At 38.9% G+C, this 23303-nt stretch overlaps 1 protein-coding gene across 1 annotated transcript in view; it reads left to right on the forward strand.

Moving 5' to 3' along the window:
* Window positions 1-23303, forward strand: part of MAN1A2 (mannosidase alpha class 1A member 2) — a 134778-nt gene that overhangs the window by 29394 nt on the left and 82081 nt on the right. Inside the window, exon 3 of the mRNA XM_032182618.1 lies at window positions 18368-18464. Coding sequence (XP_032038509.1) covers window positions 18368-18464 — 97 coding nt within the window. The remainder of the gene's footprint in view (window positions 1-18367; window positions 18465-23303) is intronic.

The raw sequence follows: 23303 nt of genomic DNA on the forward strand, positions 1-23303 counted from the left end.
TAAAGCAGAGCCTGACTTTATCAGGTTCCATTGAAAGAATATGGTATGATACAGTGTTGCAAGATAAATGTTTATGAAATTGAATTGAAAAGATGGGGGGGAAAATGACCTATTGCTAAGATTAGCAAATTACCAAATTATCATTTGCTTTTCAAAGTAAGTTTTAAGTGACTTGAAAACTGTGAGTTCATTTAAGTAGATCGCCTCATTTTCCTGTAAAACATTAAAACTAAGATGTTGGCCTAAACTTTTGTTTTAGTGGCAGTCTATGCAATGGGAATTGCTGACTGTGATGCCATCTTTTCTACCTGTGAGATTCATTGCCCTCTTTTACCCTGATAATACGAACTTACTATTTATACCAGGCATTTTTCAGAATCTGTGTTTTTAGCTCATCTGATAGAAAAATTATGGGACCTCCCCCCCAATTCTGGTTAGTTTTATGCACCAAAGTCAGCTTAGCAGATAGAAATGGTTCAGGCCAGAAGTAGACAAGCACAAATGCTATTACTGAAGAATGTCTGGGGCCACAGCACTTGAAGATTTAACTCATGTAATCACTTAGTTATCATCTGAATTTGATAAGCTCATTTAAAAAAAAAAAAAAAAGTCAGTCATAGGAGGGCTACAAAGCTGGTGAAGGGCCTAGAGGGGAAGATGTATGAGGAGCGGCTGAGGTCACTTGGCCTGTTCAGCCTGGAAAAGAGGCTGAGGGGAGACCTCATTGTGGTCTACAGCTTCCTCATGAGAGGGAGTGGAGGGGCAGGAGCTGACCTATTCTCCTTAGTCACCAGTGATAGGACCCAAGGGAATGGTGTCAAGCTGAGGCAGGGGAGGTTCAGGCTGGACATCACAAAGAGGTTCTTCACCGAGAGGGTGGTTGCACACTGGAACAGGCTCCCTAGGGAAGTAGTCACTGCACCAAGCCTGTCAGAGCTTAAGAAGTGATTGGATTGCACACTTAGTCACATGGTCTAAACTTTTGGGCAGACCTGTGTGGGGCCAGGAGTTGGACTCAATGATCATTATGGGTCCCTTCCAACTCGGTGTGTTCTATGATTCTATGCAGCTGTCCTAGCAATTGGGAAGTACAGCAGCTGGAGTATGTGACATGCTGTGGGTAGGTCACCCAAGTTAGAATTTTACTTAGAATATTAATGTTCACTGCTTAGCAAGAATGAATTTCATCTAATGAAAAACTGTTTATGCTTGTGGAGCTGTATGGCTATTTGAACCTACAGGTAGCAAACCCTTCCTGTGAAGTGGTGCACATTCCGTTGGTGACTATTGCAGAAACACTTTTGACTGAAGTTGTGCATATAGTATTGGATCCCCTTGATGCTGCTTTGTTAGATTCCTTTCTCAAAGGACAGCACTGACTTGTGGACTTCAAAAGGCTGCTTTTCAAAACTGAGGAGCCCTCATATCCTGAGCCCTCACATCATATCCTGTGAGATTATACAGATAATTTAGTTTTATCAACTCTTGTTTGTAGGATGAAAATGAATGCTGAAATGATATGGTCATGCAGTTGTCAATTCTTCTTAATTTTAACTGGAGTTTACTGTATTTAAATACCTTTTGAGTTTACCACTGATGGATTTAATGGGTAGAATTAAAAGGAGTTAACCAAGTGATGTGAAAGCACTGAGCACAGCTAATAATGATGAACTAGCTTGAAGAAAACTAAAGTTCCTTTAGATCAAACCTAGAATTAAAGGGGAAGATTGATAATATGCATTACTGAGGTTGTTTTGTCAGAATGTATACATTTGAGAGGAGACAAAAATCTTCTAAGTTAACACAGAATAGTAATTTTCTTGGTGATAAAAATAAGTAGTGAAGTTTGGACAATTCTTTCTGTTTTAAATCTGCAGGTATAGTAATTTGTGGGTGGGGGAATCCAGAGTGATTTAACTGATAGCTCTCATGATTCTTACCTGCAGTTGCCATATATCTTGTGCTGTAAAAGGCTTATTACTTTTTTCTTTGTCAAAGTGTGAATCACATTGACAAGATGTTTAATTAAATAATTTGTCAATGGCTTGTGTTTTCTGAAGTGTGTAGCTTCTCATAGACAGACCAAAGATTCCGTGGAAGTAAGCTTTAGCTGGGTGAGTACTTCAGTTAGGATATCGTATCTTTGTGCTGAGCATTCTTTGCCAGTGTGACTATTGGACTTGAGCAGTCCAGGCTCTTGTTAGTATGACGGAAACATTCTCTTTGTTGTGAGAATTGCCTTCTTTGAGTCAGTCTTATCGGTACTGTGGCTGTCAAATGAATTCCAGAATTTAAGTTCTTTGATGCAGCAGACTGTTTCTTCTACTCCTTCATGCATCTGACTGTAGAATACAGCACTAGAAGGTCTGCTAATGAGAATGGATGAATTGTAATGCTGATGAATGCGATGTTGTTTCAGTATTATTTGTGTGTGGCCTCTGTATCTACTTCTGTATTTTGGCATCTGCTGCATGCAGTGAATGTAACGTGGCTGAGGTAAAAACATGTATTGACAGTGTCAGATGAGTAATATTTTGCCTGAAACCTGCTCTTGGGGTATCGGTTGTATAACAGAATGCTTCAGTGATTCCAGAGATGCAATCCTACATCATGAAATATGCTGCAATCACTGCTGGTGTCTTCTCTTCCTGTTTTCCATAAACATTGTAGACTAATATAAACAGTCTTTGTAGATGAGATACAGATGTGTCAAAAAGAACAAGTTCTGGGAGATAATATCTTAGGCAGAGGTCTACATCAAGTGTATGTAGCATTTCTGATGTGCAATACAGTACGGTTGCCTGGATTAAGATGAAAAAAATTGCCTAGGGAAGTGTTTAGTGCTTATAGAGACTGATCGACAGGCTTCAGAGTTCTAGGTGGTCCTGAGGAGGCAATTGGCTCTTGTTTTGTTTTACTTTGAAGTGTGCTGATGCGTATTTGAGGAACTTTGCTCTCAAAGAACAGCATTAGGCTACTTAAATTCACAAAACAAATGTATGTAGCCTACTTCACCTAGTATCAAATTGTGAAAATGTAGACATGGGTGAGTTGATGGAGTCAATTTGTAACGTGAACATGGCTCTTTGCAGCTGGGAGGCAGACTAGTTTCTGTCACTGTTACAGAAAAAAAATATTGCTACATCTACTTCTTTCCAAACAACTAGAAACTTTGTGAAGTATTTTTTTATTACAGTATAAAAAGTAGTTTTGCAGTACTTTAAAATATTTTAGAAACAGTTTGATTTTCAAGAAAGCATGCATAAATATAATTAGAAGATGTGTAACGCTATTAAGAGAGTTTTGTAAAGCATTGAAAGCTGTATATAAGATGTTTACTGAGCACAGAGAGGGAAGCTTCTTGAGATCATGAAATAATCCAGAAACATAATCTGCATCTCCCGGTTTTAATTTTTTCTTTGGTTCGGATGTTCATATTTAGTGTTTCACTATATTCTCAATTGTAACTAATTCACAGAACTGTATAATTTGTCTATATTATTCTAACATTCTGTTAATTCAGTTATTTAATTATGGACCATTTTTGAGTTGATTATTTTTGATGTACAGTGACAAGTTTGAGAGTTAAAGGTCTTCCCACCTGCTTACTATTCAAGCTTTGTAGCACTTCTCTAGTATACTTGACTGATTTAAAAAAGCTGTTTTTCAAAACCAGAACAGCAATTACTATATTAAGAATAAAAGTCTTAAAGTCATTCTTGTTGCTACACTTTAGCTTAGTATGAACATTTTGTACTGATTTTTTCATACTAAGGTAAAGATTATAATAATTTTATAAAAGGGTAGATGTGGCTTGTATAATCTTTCAAAAGATTTTGAGATTTTTTTTGAGGCTAATGTAAAGAAATTAAGAATAAAACCGGTCTTTTAGAAGTCATTGGCTTCTTTCTAAGTTAAATTAGATACATGTATTAATTGCATGAGCAGTAGGAATTTAGGAAGCTTACTTTCCATTATGTCCTTTAGTGTTCAGAATATTAATTTTTGCCACAGTTAAAATGCAATCACTATGGATATTGCACTGTTTTTAATGAGTTTTGGTTCCTTGAAGAGTTAAATTTTACCCAGTCAAATAAGGAAAATTTTCTTGAATTTTCTTCCGTTTTAAAATTTTCTTTCTTTTAACTCTTTGCACCCTATTCAGTTTTTTCATTTCAGACTAACTTCACACTATTGCTTTACTGCCAGCACTCATTTGGCAAAACAGGGTATTTAACGCAATAATTTAACCATTCCCATGCGGGTGTTTCTCTATATATCTTATTTTAAACATTGGAATGTTTATTTTTGATTGGAATGTTTATTTTGATCATGTCCATAAATGGTTGTTCTAAGAAGTGTTGAACTTATGGACATACAAGTTTTACATACAAGTCTGTTTGTATTGTATTACAATATTGTGTTTCCTGTGTGGGTTCTTCTCCACGGGTTGCAGCTCTGGCCTGGGGCCTGCTCCTGCAGGAGTTCTCCATGGGCCACAGCCTCCTCCAGGCCACATCCACCTGCTCCACCGGGGGCTCTTCCACCCATGGGGGGGCTGCAGCGTGGAGATCTGCTCCATGTGGGACCCATGGGCTGCAGGGGGACAGCCTGCTCCACCAGGGTCCTCTCCACAGGCCGCAGGGGAACCGCTGCATGCCTGCAGCACCTCCTGCCCTCCCGCTGAACTGACCTTGGTGTCTGCAGAGCTGTTATTTACTCTTTGCTCTCCCAGCTGCTGTTGTGCAGCAGTATTTTTCCCTTTCTTGAATCTGCTCTCATAGAGGCACAAGCAGTGTCACTTATTGGCTCCGTTCTGGCCAGTGGTGGTTCAATTTTGGAGCTGGCTGAAACTGGCCCTTACCTGTCAAGGGCCAGATTGTGGACTCTCCTCAGAGAGGCCACCCCTGCAGCCGCCTGCTACCAAAACCTTGCCATGTAAACCTGATGCAAAGGGACAATTGCTTCCCTAGTCCTGTTGGCTACACTACTTCTGATACAAGCCAGGATGCCATTGACTTTACTGGCCACCTAGTCATACTGCTGGCTCATTTTCAGCCAGCTGTTGGCCCGTATTCCCAGGTCCCTTTCTTCCAGGCAACTTTCCAGCTACTCTTCCCTGGGACTTTACTGCTGCATTGGGTTGTTGTGATCTAAGTGCAGCACCTGGCATTTAGCTTTTTTGAATACCATACAATGGGATGTGCCCCATTGATCTAGACTATCCAGATCCCTCTGCCAAAGCCTTCCTACCTTCAAATAGATTAGTACTCCTGCCCAAGTTGGTATTATCTACAAACTTACTGAGTATGCACTTAATCCACTCATCAAGATTGTTGATAAAAATGTTAAAACTGGCCCCTATACTTAGCAATTGGGAACACCACTTTTGACCAGCTGCCAATCAGATTTAAATCCATTCACAACTATGCTTTGGGCCTGGCCATCCAGTCATTTTTTTTACCCATTAATCAGTACATCTGTCCAAGCTGTGGGAAGCCATTTTCTATGGGAGAATGCTGTGGGAAACAACTGTTTTGCTGAAGTCCATGTAAGCAACATGCAGAGCCTTTCCCATATCCACTAAGCATACAGTCTTATCATAGAAGGAGATCAGGTTAGTCAAGCAGGACCTGACCTTTATAAACACCATGTTGACTGCATATGATCACCTGGTTGTCCTGCACATGTTGTGTGATGGCAGCAGAGATGATCTGCTCCATGACTTTCCCTGGCACTGAGATCAGACTGACAGGCCTCTAATTCTCCAGAGCCTGCTTCCTGCCTGTCTTGTAGGTGGGTGTCAAATTTTCTAACCTCCAGTCATCTGGGACCTCCCCAGTTAGCCAGAGCTTCTGATAAATTATTGAAAGTAGCTTGCTCATCAGTTCTGCCAGCTCCTTCAGTACTCTTGTGTGGGTTCCATCTGGCCCATCAATTTTTGTGTGTTCAAGTGGTGTAATAGGTTGCTAACTGTTTTCCCTTGGATAATAAGGGCTTTATTCTGCTCCCTGCCTCTGTCTTCCAGCAAAGTGGGCTGGAAACCCTGAGAACAATTAGTCTCACTAATAAAGACCAAGGCAAAGAAGGCATTAAGTACCTCAGCCTTTTCCTTATGTCTTGTCACAATGTTGTCCCCCCATCCAATAATTAAAGTATATTTTCCTTAGTCATCCTTCTCTTGTTTATGTATTTATAAAAACATTTTTATTGTCTTTAACTACAGTAGCTAAGTTAAGTTCTAGCTGGGCTATGGTCCTTCAAATTTTCTCATTGCATAACCTCACAACATCTTCGTAGTTCTCCTGAGATGCCTTCTCCTTTTTACAAAGGTTATAAACTATCTTGTCCTTCTTTCTTGAGTTCCAGAAGAAGCTCTCTCTGTTCATCCAGACTGGTCATCTTCTCTGCTGGCACATAGGGATGGCCTGATCCTGTGCCTTCAAAATATCATTTCTAAATAATATCCAGCTTTCCTGGACACCTCTGCCCTTTAAAATTATTTTCCAAGGAACTCTGTTAGCCAGGTCCCTAACAGCCCCAAATCTGCTTTCCAAAAATGCAAAGTAGCAGTTCTGCTGACTGACCTGCTTTCTTCCTCAAGGATGGAGAGCTGTCATCTGGTTGCTGTGCCTGAGATGGCCTCCAGCCATTACATCACCTATGAGACCTTCCTTTTTAACTAACAGGTCAAGTGGGGACATCTTCCCTAGTTGGCTCCCTCACTACCTGTGAGGAAGTTGTTCTCCACACAGTCAGGAAATGCCTTAGTCAGTTTCTTCTTTGCTGTATTGTGTTTCTAGAAGACATCTATGAAGTTGGAGTCTCCCATGAGAATGAGGGCTAGCAATCAGGACACTAGGGCTAGCAGTCATTTCCTAACTGCCTGTAGAATATTGTCTTTGTTCATTCTGGTTGGGTGTTCTGTATATACTCTAACCACACTATCTACATTGTTTGCCCTCCCCCTGACTCCTACTCAGATACACTCATCACTTTCATCACCATATCTAAGCTCCATGCAGTCAGGACCTTTCCTAACGTATCCCCACTTCCTCTCTTTTCTTTCCCATCTCTTCTAAAGAGCCTGTAGCCATCCATCTCAGCACATCTCACTGAGGCCTGTGGTATCATAGCCCCGAGACTGGGCTAAAAATTCTGGTTTTCCTTGCTTGTTTCCTGTGCAATCTGTATTTGTTTAGAGTGATTTAGGTTGGGACCCTACTGAAACTGACTTACTGTCTGGTGTTCCTTTTTGTTCTTCTTCAGGTGCCTCAGGACCTGCTGGAGGGACAATGCGGCAGGGCTTAAGCAATCTAAGTAGTTTCTAGAGTGTATTGATGATAATTTCCTCACCCAGGTGGTAGAGGAGTCAGTGAGTAGAGGTGTTCTGCTGGACCTCATACTCATCAAGGGGATTGTTGGGGGATGTGGTCGAAGGCAGCCTTGACTTCAGTGACTATGAGAAAGTGGGGTTCAGGATTCTGAAGGGAGGGAGCAGGGCAAAAAGCAAGATGGACTTTAGGAGAGCAGACTTTGATCTCTTCAGGGATCTGCTTGGTAGAGTAGCATGGCATGAAGCTCTAAAGGGAAGAGAAGCCCAAAAAAGCTAGTTAATATTCAAGGATTATCTCCTAGTTCAAGAAATATATCTCCTGTCAAATAGGAAGTTAAGCAAAAATGCTTGGAGACCTGCATGGTACAAACAAGGAACTCCTGGCCAAACTCAAACACAAAAATAAAGCGCACAAAAGGTAAAAGCAAAGATGAGTAACCCAGAATGAGTAAGAGACACTGTCTAAGGATGCAGAAACGGGGTTAAGAAAGCCAATGCCCACATAGAATTGAATCTGGCAATTGACGACAAAGATGACAAGAAGGGCTTCTTTAAGTGCATAGATGACAAATAGAATACTAGGGAAAATGTGGACCCATTCCTGAAGGAGATGGGAGATCTGGTTATACAAGAGATGGAAAGAGACAATGTACTGAATACCTTCTTTGCCTGTCTTTACCAGTAAGACTGGCCTTCAGGAATCCAAGGCATGGGAGGTCACAGAGAGACTGAAGCAAGGACAACGTAGCTTAGTGGAAGAGGGTCAGGTCAGGACACACTTAAGTGAACTGGCCGTACATAAGTCCATGAGCCTAGACATGATGCACCCATGAGTGATGAGGGACTTGGCTGATGTCATTGTGAAACCTCTCAGTAATCTTAGATTAATTGTGGCATCTAGGAGAAGGTCCTAAAGGCTGGAGGATAGCAAATGTCACTACCATCTTCAGAAAAGAAGACCCAGGAAGCTATAGGCTAGTTGGCCTCACCGTGATTCTTGGGAAGGTGATGGAACAGCTAATCCTGGAAACTGTTCTCAGGCCTGTGAAGGACAAGCAGACAATTGGGATAGCTCATGTAGATGCATGAAGAGGAAGATGTGCTAGATAAACTTTTACAATGGAATGACTGGGCTAGTATATGAGGGGAAAGCAGTGGATATTGTCTACCTTGACTTCAGGAAAGCTTTCAGAACTGTACGCAGTAAGATCCTCACAGAGAAACTGTTGAAGTATGGGCTGGGTGAGCAGACAATGGCATGGATTGAAAAGTGGCTGCTGAATGTTTGAGCCCAGAGTGTGGTGATCAATGGTGTGGTCTAGTTGGAGGCCAGTTAATTACCAATGCACCCCAGGGATCAGTACTGGGTCAAGTCTTGTTAAAAATCTTCATTAATAGTCTGGATGATAGAGCAGAACATGCCCTGAATTAAGTTTACAGACCACACAAAAGTAGTAGCCGAAACACCAGAGGGTTGGTTGTGCTGCCATCTAGAGGGGACTTGGAGAGGCTGGAGAAATGGGCTGATTAAAACCTCATGAAGTTCAAGGGGAAGTGTGAAGCCTTGCACTTGGGGGGAACAACACTATGCTGGAGGAGAGCCTAGTGGTGGGCTGTGAAGATGATTGAGGACCACTTCTTATTTGAGGGAAAATTGAGAAAGCCTTGACTTTTTAACGTAGAGAAGACAGAGAGAGTGTGTGTGTGGGGGGTGTTAGATCTCATCAATGTGTATAAATGCATGAAGGAAGGGGCAGAGACAGGCATTTTTTAGTTCATTTATTTATTTATTTATTTTCCCCTGTGGTGCCCAGTGCCAGGACAAGAGGTAGTGAGCACAAACACAGGAGGTTCCCCCTGAACATAAGGAAATACTTCTTTACTGTGAGGGTGTCTGAGCACTGGCACAGGTTGCCTAGTTAGGTTACAGAATCTCTCTCCTTGAACAGGTTTCTAAAGCTGTCTGGACATGGTCCTGGGCAACGTGCTCTCAGTGACCCTACTTGAGTAAGACCAGATCACCTTCAGAGGTCAATTCCAACTGCAACCGTTCTGTGAAGTCTGTTAGCTAAGCCTGTCAACTGGTAGAAAGCTTTACCAGAATGGAACAAACATGCAGTTTAAGTAAATAGAGTGAAATAGTTTGTATGTTCTAGGTTTCAAAGGTATGCTAGCAAGTCTGAGAGTTCTCTGAAGCTTTTGTTCTACTTGTTCTGCATTCATTATGAATTGTAATCATGTAATTAGGCAGTACTAATTATGCATAGAACCTTTTTCAGCTCAAAGGGTCGGTGTTGTTCACAGAATAAGCCACTTCTGAAGTTAATGGAGGTTCTGGCTGTGTAGCATGCTTGCTCCTTGTTCACAAACTTATTAAGCTTCACGACAAAGACTTGAAAGGAGATGCTTTATTAGTATCTGACAAGTTGTTTTCAATACAGCAAGACTTCGGTTTTGTTCCTGCTTCTGTCGTAGCTTTTTTGGCAAAACATTGAGCAAGCCTCTTAATCAAAAGTTGTTGGAAGTCATCTTTAACTGTCCCCTATGCACCCTGGATGCCCATTTTATAGCATCTGACACCTGCAGAATGCTGAGCTTGGATGATATCGCATGAGTGAGGAACAATGCTCTGACTGGAGTTCTGCCAGTGAACTTAATCTGTTTTTCAGCAAAACTTAAAGCATATTGTCTTTTTAAAATGTGAATTCCAATATGCTACCTTTTAGAAGGGAGGTATTTATTTATTTAGAGGGGGAATAATTTATTTCATATTAGCAGAGGCAATTTCGGAAACACTTATAAGAATGTGCCAAGAAGAGAGATGATTAAAATGTATTTTCATCATGGTCTTTGGATGATGCTCAAGAGGCTGCTAACAATGTTGAGAAGTAACAGCTTTATAAGCAGCAAAACTAATGGTTTCCCATGTCTTTCTGACCTACATATCCTTATACCACCCTCTGCTTCTCTCTCATGCACACATTGCTGTGAACTTCCTCTTATCTTCTTATTTGACTGCATGAATCGCAATGTGTTTTGTGCCTGGTTTAGAGATACCTGTATGCTAAATGTTGTCCCTTTGAATGAATAAAGGAACGGATTATAACTGCCTTTCTCTCAGTTGGGGTACTCATTACTGTCCATCTTCCTTACAGAGACATTGATTTCTTATTTTTTCACAAAAAGTAGAGGTCTCAAATGCCTGGTTTCTCCAATTCTGTGAAATCAAGTTTGAAATTAGACAATGGATTCAAAGGCTACTGCAAATGTATGTGTTGAGTGACAGTTACATAGACAGGAAGATTGCCTAAGCCTTACTCTCTTAAGAAATCATCTTAAAAAGAATAAGTATCCATTACCTGAGTTCTGTTTTGTGTGCTTATTGAGAAAAGAGCCGTGCTGGAGAAAAGACCTATACATGATTAAATATTTCTTTCATGCTTCATAACTCCTGTTTTCATATTTAACTGTTCATATGACTTCCATTGCTGAATCTCGTTTATTTTCTGTAATTGCATTGTTTCTGATGTAGCCAAATTGGCCTCCTTTTTTTGAGTGTGGGACTTCTTTCAGCATTTAAAAATATGTTTTAGCTGTTTCTTTACTGAAACTTACATACTTTCCTTAGCTGACACCACAGTGTATTTGTTTTCAGTCAGCATATTCAGACTGCTACTTGGTTAGGACATCGCGTTTTTTAGTATATATTTTGTGAAGTTTTTTGCACTGCATTTTATATCTTACTGCTTCTGGCTTTGATCATAATAAAAATGAAGTGCAATAAGTATCGTGACCTACTTTTTTTTTTGGAATTAAGGTAACACTCCCTACATGTGTGTGCATATGTTTTAGTAAGTGGTTCTGTTTCAACACTCTTGAAATATTCTGGATCCTCATGTGTAATTCAGCATATTGGGAACAGCTATGTTGGCTTCAAACTAGTTTCACTGTACTTCTTTGATGATGTTCATCTTTACTAAATAAGTGAAATCTATGTGAAGTAAGGATGGACTCTTCCTCATCAAGACATAGGATTGTCTGTTGGTAAACTAATTTTCAATGTCTTTATCAGATTGAAAGTTGTGTGATCAGCACTTTGGCCAGTACAGGCAAGTTAGGAATGGCCCCGCACTGATTTGCGTCCTGACATGCTGGTGATTGTACAAAAAATTCCTAATTTTAACCAGTTTAAAGCCTAATTTATGTATGTGACTATGTCTGTTTGTATCTTGGTGTATTCGTTCTGCTCCGACAGGAGGAGGAGGAGAAAACTTTTTCTCAGTGGGTAGCTGGTGCAGTATTTCAGCTGCATATCCTAGATAGTTTGCTTTGGCTGGTAACTTAAAATGTGCTACTAATGAAAAATGCAAGTTTGAGTGTTTGAAGGTATTCAAAAAAACAAATCAAGTTGCAGCAATTGCAGAATTTTCTAGTACTCTTAAATTATTGGAAACATTAAAAATTCAAGAACGTCTTCATTTTTAAAAGTAACTTCTTTCAGACTTCTTTCATTATGAAAAGAACCTGTCTTTCAACAATGAACTAACACACAGTATTTAAAATTTATAAATGCAAAGTAAAATAGAAGAAACAAGGAAATGCTTCATTTTCCTGTTACAATCAGCCAAACAGAAGTGAGTAAAACCCCAGGTAAACTACTTATTGTCAGAACTGCTGAGTCAAAAAGCTTCAAAAAGCTTCACAGAGGTTACACCTCTGTGATAGCATATTTAAGAAAGGCAAAAAACCTGCTGCACAACAGCAGGAGGGACCCCACGTTGGAGCAGATACAGAAAATGACTGTGAAGGAGCAGCAGAGACGGAAGTGTTAAGGACTGACTGCAGCCACCATTCCCTGTTCCCCTGTGCCACTTGGAGGGAGGAGGCAGAAGAAGGTGGATGAGAGGGGGAAGTTTGTAGTTTGTTTTTATTTTCTCACTGTTCTAGTCTGCTAGTGATGGGCAATAAATTGCGATGATCTTCCTATGCTGAGTCTGTTTTGCCCATGATGGTAATTGTTGAGTGATCTCCATGTTCTTATCTCAACCCTTGAGCCCTCTCCATCGTTTTTTCTCTCCCTTCCCCTTTGAGGGGGGGAGTGAGAGAGCGGCGTAGTAGAGTTCAGCTGCCCAGCAGAGTAATACTACCACAGTAGTGTTATGATCAACTTAGCTGACATGGAGATTTGGAGTAGAAAACTGAGACCTGACTGAAGAATCGCAGAAAAATCTAGGGATACTGAGTGATTCTTATCTCCCCCTTTTATTTCTCAGATAAATAGAAAATGATGCATATTGAGACTGAGAAGGAAAGAAATTAGAACTTCACGCTTAAAAAATCACCTAATACCTTGTCATATTACCACTTGAGAATGAGAACTTGTGACTGTAGTAGTTATTTGGAAAGGTCACTGTAGTGCTTAATAGCAGACAAAAAGCAAACCTTCAGTATTTTAGGAAGGGAGAACAAAACAGGCAAGGTTCTTTTGTTTGTGTATGAACTAAGGTGCTTCTGTATCTTGCATGCTTCATGTAGTTCTAGTCTTTCACTTTAAAAAAGGGTATGGTAAAACTGTCAGAAGTACAGGAGTAAGCTGGTGAAGATGATTAGATTGCCTGAAAAGGCAAGAGTTAGAACACTGAAGAAAAACTACTTTCTAGTGGTTGCTTTGCAGTCCTGTTACAAAGGTGGTCTGTGAGGTTTTAGTTTTCTGGACACAGGATGAGTAAACCTGTGACAACCATTTTCTCTTGAAACAATGAAGATACAATTTCAAAAATATGGATTCATCATATTAAAAAAAAAAAAAAAAAAAAAGTGTTTTTGTATTGCTTACATAAATTTGAGTACTCATTCCACTTCTGTAAGCTTTCCAAGTTTAGGCCATTTACATCTACTGTTCTGGTTTCACCATTTGAAGTACTGTCCCCTTAGATGGGGACAAACAAGTTTCCCATGTTACATTAATTTAATAAACGTTATTTTTTCAATTTAGTAATGGATCTGTTACTATGCTTATCACTAAATGAAGAAAACCCAGCTTTCTGTGCTCTTCAGGAACGTGTTCCAAACAGATGCTTTCAGTAGCAATGTTCAGATATGCATGACAGAGGTATAGGCTGATGCCAGAAGTAATTTCTGTTTAGGTGGAAATTTGTAGCTCCCACAAGAGTAAAATAATAATTTTTCTAATTTTCTTCAAACATAAGACTATCTATACAATGAAAAGATCATTGCTCAATTGAACCTCCAGAAAGTAATCTCCACAGACACTAGGAAAGTGCTTATTAATTTTTAATCTGCCAATTGAGCAATAAGCTTCTCTAGCAAGTCCTTTGCTAATTTAAAAACAGAAGTTAGAGGTGTCTTATATAATCTTTTGAAATCGTTCTCTTAACCAGAATATGTTCCTTTGAAAGCAAAGCCTATTTGTTGTCTGTTATGTATATTCCTGATGGATGGCAATGAAAAGATAGATTTTTAGGTACAACCATTCTTTGCAATTTGCTGATAAATGGCTTTATTTGCTTATTTCTTAGGACTCTGATTTAGTTTTCTAATTTGAAGTGTCTGCCCTTTTTCAGGGATTGGAAAGGGACTTTTAGAAATAACAATATAGAATACAGATTGTTTTAACACACTGCTGTAGTGATGGGACTTCCTGACAAAATTCGCTTTCATCACTGTAGCCTCCTTTTACTGTTAAAACTGTGGTTTTGTTAAGACACATTACCGCTCTGCTGTTATAAAATACTGATTTCTCAGCAACTGCAGAGGATCAGATCCAATGAACAAGGCATATGCGTTCTAAAGTCAGTAAAAATATCTAGATATGGTGTACCTACAAAAGCAGTTTCATTTGAGACATATCCCACTTCTTGCCATTCTGGCTTTATAGTAGCAGAGTCCAAATCCAGTTTTTTGGTAGAATCATCAAGCTGTACATGCAATGCTGTCTTGCTGACTTGTATTTTGGGTGCGTCCCATGATAAACATTTTCAAGACTGGTATTCAGTGAACCTATTCCATATGAATCATTTTCCTGTCAAAAGTAAGATCTGTCATCTGGAGTTAATAGAACCAGTGAGAATTCCATCAGTAAAAACATTCATTCTTGGGTGGCCACATGACAAGATCTTCATATTATACACCATCAAATCCAAGGGCTTGCTTTGGCAAACTGTTTTCTGGTGTGGAAATTTCAGCTATAGAAATTTCCACTTCTCATTTGACAGAATTATTAATGCATCCTTGGACAAGTTGATTTTTTTTTTTTCTTTCACATAGTTGAGCTTACGTTTCTCCTGTAATGGCTTCTTGAAAGGGTGTTTTTTTGTTTTTGTTTTGTGTTTTTTTTTTCCTATTAAATATTTTTACCTTCTTTCTATCACCGTTAGTGCTGATGTTCCAGTCAGTGTCTGAAACTTCCCTATTCTTGTAAAGACAAGTTTTTTAAGGAAAGACCTGCAACTGCCTACTGGCAACTATAATTCAGTATTTGCAAATTTCATTACATAAATGCTTTCTGGCATAATTGTAGAGATAATCTGGCTTTTCAGATCAAGAGGTCATTGCTTATACTTCATGAGCCAAAGTGGCATCCTCTGTTAAAGTTTTAGCTGGCAGCGGGTTACATCTTCTCCTGTCTTCTCACAAGCTTCTGCCTGCACAACTACTTCCAGTTATATAGGTGTTATATCTACAGTATATCTTGCTACCACTTCTGGCAACAGCAGATATCCTATGTTGTTATTAGATCTCTTGGTACATGATCCTTACAGAACTTGTGTACAGGAGCTATGGGGCTTCTCCCTTACATGTAATGTGCAGTTATCTGCTAACCAGATATAATCAAGTATTTACTCATTTAGTGGTAGAAAAGAGCATCACATTGTGTGCCTGAATAATGTTCAGTATTCATTTGGAAATGATCATTTGACTTGCTAGTGTAAAAACGTTAAGAAGATTCTTGGGGAATTATAATACCATTTGATTTGTATCCTGTTTGGGAGAGGCAGAGGTGACAGGAAAGACACCTGTTCATGTTTATGAAAGTAGCTTAGTATCTACAAGATATGATTTCCTTTCTCAGAACCTTAGATGATGCAGTCAGCTATGCCTTAGTCTTGTGTTTGGCAGTGGTTTTGGTCTCAGTAGTGTTTTCCTAAGTTACTTTTCCATTAATGGATGAATCTGGTGAAACTGATTCCGTTCAAATTTCTATCTTTCTTGAATTTTATCTTAGGAACAATTATATCTTAGGAACTTACGGATATAAAAACATGTTAGGTAGTGGTGGATTTTGTTTTAGCCCTTTGTAATGTCTGTAGTTTCCTCAGAGCTAAAAAAAAAAAAATCTGCAAACAAAAAATCTGTACCAAAATCTACACCTTCTCCTCAGACCCCCAGTAGGCATAGCAAGTGGGGACAGTAGAATATTCCATGGTTAACATTCTGCCATGAAGAAACAATTTATTGCTCTTGGTTTTGGGCTTAGCCTATTTTTGTTCTATACTACTGTATGTTCTATACTACTGTATGTTCTATACTAACATTATACTGTATGTTCTATACTACTGTATGTCCACACTTTGTCTGAAACTTTTACAGAGCTAAAACATTAGTGGTCATTTATTCTTCATCATGAAATATTTCATTGATACATTCCAAGGTCTCAAAGCTCAACTCCCCTTTTTTTGGAAAGAGGTTGGTTAGAGCTGTCATGTCACGATCACCTTGTTATGTAGATATCCATCTATTATCAAACTGAGATAAGAGCTCAGCTTCTTTAGCTCTATCCTGTAGTGCCTTCTAAAAATTCAGGTCTTTTTTTCCTTTTTCACAAGATAATGTTTTTAGGAGTGTCTTGTTTCAGTTTTGAGCAGGACAGTTCAGGAAGACTGACTGTCCTGTCCCGTCCTGACTGGATAAAGAATCAAGCAGCCCCAGTCTCATAGCTGATCTTGCTTTGAGCAGGGGGTTGGACTGGAGACATTTCAAAGTCCCTTCCAGCATGAATGAAGCTGTGGTTCTTGACTGTATGATCTTTAGTAAACATATGTCTATGTATATATATACATATGTGTATATAAATTGTGGATTGATTCTGGATAATGTTAGTAAGAGCTCTCAGAAGAAGTTCTACACTACCTATGATCAGGATTTTACTGCATTTTCTAGTAGCTATTAATTGATCAATTAGTGAAGTGCTTAGTAAACACTGAAGAATCTGTCAATATTAATGAAATGTCTCCTCTCTCCTTTTAGGGTAATATTTGCATATGCTTTTTCTTACAAGTTCATGACCAAAAACAACAAAAAAAAGACTAATTGTTTGTCAGAATCTTAATAATGTGAAAACTGAGAACAACCATATAGGTTGTCTTGGCATGGTGCACAGTAGGAGTGGGACCAATGCCATCTTGAGAGGGATATCTGTGCTTCGGTTGATGTCAGTTTAACATAGGAGCATGTTCTGTATGTTCACCTCTGCTCTGTTTCAAGTTATTGTCTGGGCATGAGCTGACTCCCTTCAAGCTTCTCATGTGTTAGTTTATGTTCAAATGAATTATGGCTGTGTGGGTTGGACGAGAATCTCTTGATAGTTATAGAGAGACGGGGACTTCATGGTTTGCATATCCCAGTAGGCAGCTTGGATACAGTTTAAAACGCTTGGGTTTACTGGATGCTGACTTCCTCTAAAAGAGAGCTGGTGTCTTGCTTCTATGTGAGCTAGTGCTAATAGGGCAAATGACTCCGTCTTACTTCTTAGCTGACATCTACTTGTCCCTTCATATTTTCTGTGAACATGGTGACCCTCAAATTACAATAAGAAAAACTATATTCCTGTAAATCATGGCATTTCCTTGCCCTGATATAATCAGCTTCTTAAAGGGTTAGTATAGGTCTACAAGTTGCATTAGCATAGTTTTTCCTCTTAGGGAACATTTCTCAAACTTGCGGATATTGTGATTTAAGTTCTGTACATTTGTGGAGGCTTTTGTTTATTTTAACAATATTTTAATATCAATTTTGAAGACACGATAGAAAAATAAGTTATATATAACACTGTGGATACAGCTGCATGGCTGTTGATTGAGAACTCCTGTTCAGAAAAGGTTTGTTTCTAACTTCCTTGTGTCTGGGGCAGTGGTTTTTAGAATCAGCTTTCCTCCATGGTACTTGCTTTGATCTGTTTAGGTAACTTACCTTATTTGATTAAACTGCATTTCTGTACTTTCAATTTTGCAGTTTGGTGGCTGCTAAATTTCAGCTGTATGCAAACAAGGAATTTTGAAAGTTCTAGCAAATACATAAGAGCACTGCTTAGCAGCTGATGTGTGCAACTAATACTCATGGTCCAACAAGACTTTTATTTTTTTTTAGTTTACTATGTAGCATAAATCCCTGTTAAAAAGAGTGTTTGGGGGAACAAGAAACCTGAAGCTGTGAATGAATTTTCTACTGCTTTGTTCATTATACTTTCTAAAGAACAAAATGAACAAAGTTTTTGGTATTTCTCATGGTAGAGGCTGTTCCGCAGTATATTTCTGTCAAGTAGGTGTTGCTAACAAAAAAAAAATGTATTATGCCTTTTGCAACATTGTTTAGTCATGCTCTGATTCACCAGTGTAAATAATAAATAATTAGTGTAAATAAATCTTTTATGTTTCAGATATTGCTATTTGTTTATTTGTTTGTTTTCTTCAGGCTAGCAGCTTGAGTATTTGCCAGTATTTTTCACTAATTTCTTTATGTCTGTGTATATATTTAAGTCAAAGAAAAAGTAAGTGAACTAATGCAGAGCATCTTCTATCACAAGTTGAATAGACTTAAGTTGTTTTCAATACTTACTCATGATATATAACCTGACTTCTTAAATAAATAGAAATAGAAATAGTAGCAATATCAGTATGCTGGGACGAGTGAGAGAGATGAAGCCTCAAATAAGGAGTAAAATACTATATTTTTATGAAGTAGCTTCACAACATAACCGAATCCTATTTTTTTCCTATTTTTTCCCTCTCTTAGATGATGAAGCATGCCTGGGACAATTATAGGCAATATGGATGGGGACATAATGAGCTCAAACCGATTGCCAGGAAAGGACATTCCACCAACATATTTGGTAGGCTATGTTTTCTTTTGTTTGTTTGTTTGTTTATGCTATTCTCCTTGAACATCTATCCAAGTGTTCCAGTAAATTCTGTTTTAGTAGAAATGAGGATCACAGAATTGTCAGTTACTTCAGTTGTGGTTTAGTGAGTAACTTCACTAAACTATATTTTTGGGAGTAACCTGTTCTTATTGTTGCAAAAGCAAAGTCGTGTCTGTGCACACTGGTGATTTGTGTATGTGTGTGTATATATACACACACACACACACACACACATATATATATATATATATACACATATACACTTATATATACATATAAGGTAGTGTGGTGATGATATTTGGGGATGCAATGAATGTACATTTGTCTTAAAAACAAAACTCTCACCTCTTCTTGTCTAAATTTTCAAGTTTAATTCTTGGAGGATGATACAAGAAAGTGTTTGCAAGATGCTGAAAAGCTACTTGTAACAAGATGAATTTTTAAGTAGCTTTAAAAAAAAAAAAAGTATATATAAGAGTGATGTTATCTGATGTGTGATCGTGATTATGAAACCTGAATAGAAGAAAGAAAAGTTGAAAAATATAGAAATTCAAGGGTGAGGAAAAGGTTCGAAGAAATTCAAAGGATGAAGGGAGAATATTTGAGCAATGGAGTGTGAATGTAAGTGTTACAAATGGCATTTTGAACAGTATGAAACATGAAGAAGGTAAAGATCAAGAAATTGAATAATATGCACTGCATATGTGTGATCAGAATAGATAACAAGACGGACTTTTCTTCCTTAAAATCTCAGCAATCTGCAGCACTACTGCTTTTTTTGGTATATATGCCTTAAGACAGAATAAGTGGAATTGTGATTGGAAAATAGCGAGTATTTTATTGGTGCTCATACCAGGAAAGAAATCTATTTTCTGTCTCCAATTTCGTAAGACTGACAGTATAAAAGAAGTAGTTGTGACTGTTGAGGACTGAGCCCTGGAGGCTCTCTAGGTTCATTTTCTGGTGTAACAAAACATATAACATTGGAGTTAGTGATTAAGGTTTGTATGGGCTTACATGGCAAGGTTTTGGTAGTGGGATCTGCAGGGGCGGCCTCTGTGAGAAGAGTCCAGAAGTTGCCTCATGTTAGGTAAGGGTCAGTTTGAGCCAGCTCCAAAATTGACCCACCACTGGCCAGAGCTGAGCCAATGAGTGACATTGAATGTGCCTCTATGAGAGCAGATTCAAGAAAAAAAACTGCTATTCAACAGCAGCTGGAAGAGTGAGGAGTGAGCACCAGCCCTGCAGACCCCAAAGACAGTGCAGCAGTAGGGCAGGAGGTGCTCCAGGCAGGCAGCAGCAGTTCCCCTGCGGCCTGTGGAGAGGCCCCTGGTGGAGCAGGCTGTCCCCCTGCAGCCCATGGGTCCCACATGGAGCATATCTCCACGTTGCAGCCCCCCCATGGGTGGAGGAGCCCCCGGTGGAGCAGGTGGATGTGGCCTGGAGGAGGCTGCGGCCCATGGAATGCCCCCGCAGGAGCAGGCCTGGGCCGGAGCTGCAGCCCGTGGAGAAGAGCCCACGCAGGAGCAGGGGGTCTGGGGGGAGCTGCCACCTCTGTTATATACCCCTGTTGGAGCCTGTGGAAAGCCCATGCAAGATCAGTTCAGGAAGAATGGTATCCCATGGGAGGAACCTGACACTGGAGCAGGGACACAGAGTGACCATGAAGAAGTGGCAGAGATGAAGTGTTAGGGTCTGACTGCAGCACCCATTTGCTGTTCCTCTGCACTGCTCAAGTAGAGGAGGTACACAAGGGTGTGTGAGTGTGTGTGTGGGTGTTTTTAATTTGCTTTTAGTTTTTTACTGCTCTAGCCTCTTAGTAATGGGCAATAAACTATATTACTCTCTCATACACTGAAGTCCGTTTTGCCTGCGACAGTAATTGGTGAGTGATCTCCCTGTCCTTATCTCAACTCTTGAGCCCTTTTCTTTTGTATTTTCTCCCCCTTTTCCTTTGAAGAGAGGGAGTGAGAGATCTGTGGTGGAGTTCCTCCAACCATCAGCGTGAAACCATCACAAGGATTAGCCTGGACTGGTCCAGAATGCACAACACCTAAGATGACTGACCAATGAAGTTCATGCATTTATTTTGAAATGCACAAAAGAGGGCTCTTCTAAGATTGTAGGGTGTGGTTTTTTGTTTGTTTGTTTGTTTGTTTTTAATTCTCTTGAGAGCTTCACACTGTGCTCATCTATTCTGTGGTATCTGAGAAAGGTACAAATTTTATCATTTAACCATTTTTTACACCAACAGAGTGTGATTATGCAGTGTATACCTTAAGTATTTTAGTATTTATTATGTTTGCTTGAGATCAAGATTTTTATTGGCTTTTATTATAATGTAATTGGCTAATGACGTTGTGTGAGGTTGGTTCTCGTTATAATTGGTATTTACTTTATTTACCCTGCTTTAAACTTCATATTTGTTTCTTATGGATGATAGAAATACAGATTAGGAAAACCTTCCAGAGGAAACTTATTCCAAACAATGAGTCAAATTACTTGTTTCAGAAGCTTTTTAATATTTAAAGGATTTTAATTTTTTGGGGGGGACTGTCCCTGCTATTATTCCCCATAAATATTATCTTGAAACCATTCTTATATCTTACCAAATTAACAAGCTGTGTTATAACATTATTTATATTCAAGCTGTTTTTTGTCAAATTTACATGTATGGTGAATGTCAACCTTAAAAAAAAAAAAAAAAAAATGTATACTGGAGGAGAACAAGGCACTCTGCTTTTTTCCCCTGCTCTTAGCAATGGAGTGCAATCTTCTAAGAAGAGAAAATTTCTGAAATACTTTAAACAAATAAAAAACAACAACAAAAAAAACACGAACTTATAGTGCATGGAAGCCTTTTTAAATTCATAGGAGAGTAACTTCAGTTTGCATACCAGCCCTGCCATCAGCAAGGACTATTCACTTTTACTGCAAACAAATGGCTTGGAGTCTGGCATTGATTGCTTTTGTTCATGCACTGGAACGTGTTTTGTTACACTTCAGTATGATGTGAAAGGTGCTATTTGTTTTACTTCTCTATATTCCTTTATAAAGAAAATGATTGGGTCAGATGGAGCTGTCTGGGGGTAAGGTGAACAATTTAGCATGCTCAGGAGAAAAAAGCATCTGGAATGGACGGGGAGTTTGAAGAGTGAAATAGAAGAGTCTAAAACTTCAGTCAGCACTGAGCATAGTGCAAGGAGATAATGTGAGACTGCAGGGAAGAGCGGAGAGCAACGGGCTTCCGCTGTGACAGACAAAGACGTTTCTTACGTTTTCGAAGTACTGTGCAGTATGCTTAGGCAATTTCTCATTGCTACCTTGTAAATTGGCAATACTTTGAATTTCTATCAGAAAAAAATCTCTTTTTAGGCATCCCATGATGTAATTTGCTTTTTACCTAGTTGTCTGTCATCTCTAAATCATGGCTTCTCTGTATATTTTTTCCAGCTGATGAAGTTGTTATGAAAATTTTCAGTGTTCATTCACCTGTATGATTGTGTAGTCTTCACTGTTGAATTAACGTGTAATTCTGTTGATTAATTTGTTAAAAAAATGTTATTTCAGCATGTGAAATTATTATTTTTTCTTTATATGGCAAGCAAACATTTTTAATGTGTCTGATGCAATATTTTAGAATTATTTGGAATTACCGTTTTACTATATTTTTTTCATTTCACCTCTGCTTGCTTCTCTTATATCTCCTAATGAGGATTCAGGACCTTCTACTTGATTCACATTTGGAATGGTTATTCTTCGTAGTTTTAACATTGCTTTCTGAAAGAAATTGTAGACTTCTCCCACATTTAGGTCTGTGGTTCTCTTGTTCCTGCTAACTTTCCCAGTCATTTTTTTAAGTGCTGGTTCTTTTGAAATCCAGATGCTATTTTGTGTCATTTAATTTTTAGCCAAATCATGTTATGATTGCTCTGCTAAAGGCTATTTCAATGGAAAACTTTTCTGTAATATCCTCAGGATATATCAAATCTAAAATAGCATCAGCTATTGTTGACTTGGTGGGTGGTTGATGGAGAAGGGAAAAAAAATCTGTTGCTGTCGTACCAAGGACTATCCAGGCTGTATTGTTACTGCTAGTACGTTACCAATCTCTATTACCAATGACGACACCATTCCCAGTGGTATTTGCTTTTATAGAAGCATTACAGAACTCTTTTTGAAATCTGATTCTATTTTTAATAAAAAGCAGCTCAGCAAAAGCTGCTTTTATTGTTAATCCCAAAGATTATTTGACCCAAACTGTTTTCTGCCATTACTGGAGCCTGTTGTACTTCTATCTCAATTCATAGCATGTCTATGAGATTTAGCAAGGAGGTGGTAGCCTGGTTGACACAGCATCCTTTTGCATTGAATCTTGCAAATGAGGTAAATGTAATTCAATATAAAAAGTAAATAAGGCCGCAGGCTTCCCTGTTGGACTTCTTTTTCCGTCTGAGATAGTGTGTATTGATACCTATGCCAGGATGAACTTCAGTGTTCCCAGCATCACATGCTCTAGCAGAGTTCAGGATTGAGTGAGAAAAGGGAAGATGAGGTGGCCTTCACTGCTCTAATAAATCTTAATTCTAAGTCATTAAAAAAATAAATAAGAGAAGGTGATAAACTTCAAAGCAATATTCTCAGTGCCTCACTGAAGCATGCCTGCAAGAACATTTGTGGGCTGCCCCAATTAGTAGTTTGACTCTTAAAACAAAGCCTCCTGATGTTACATTAGGTGACCTGCAACTAGAATCTCTTGACAGCATTTCTGAGGTGTCTGACACTTATGACTGTAAAATGTAAAGTAGA

The sequence above is a fragment of the Aythya fuligula genome, chromosome 1 (genome assembly GCF_009819795.1).
Source record: "Aythya fuligula isolate bAytFul2 chromosome 1, bAytFul2.pri, whole genome shotgun sequence".
Taxonomy (NCBI): Eukaryota; Metazoa; Chordata; class Aves; order Anseriformes; family Anatidae; genus Aythya; species Aythya fuligula.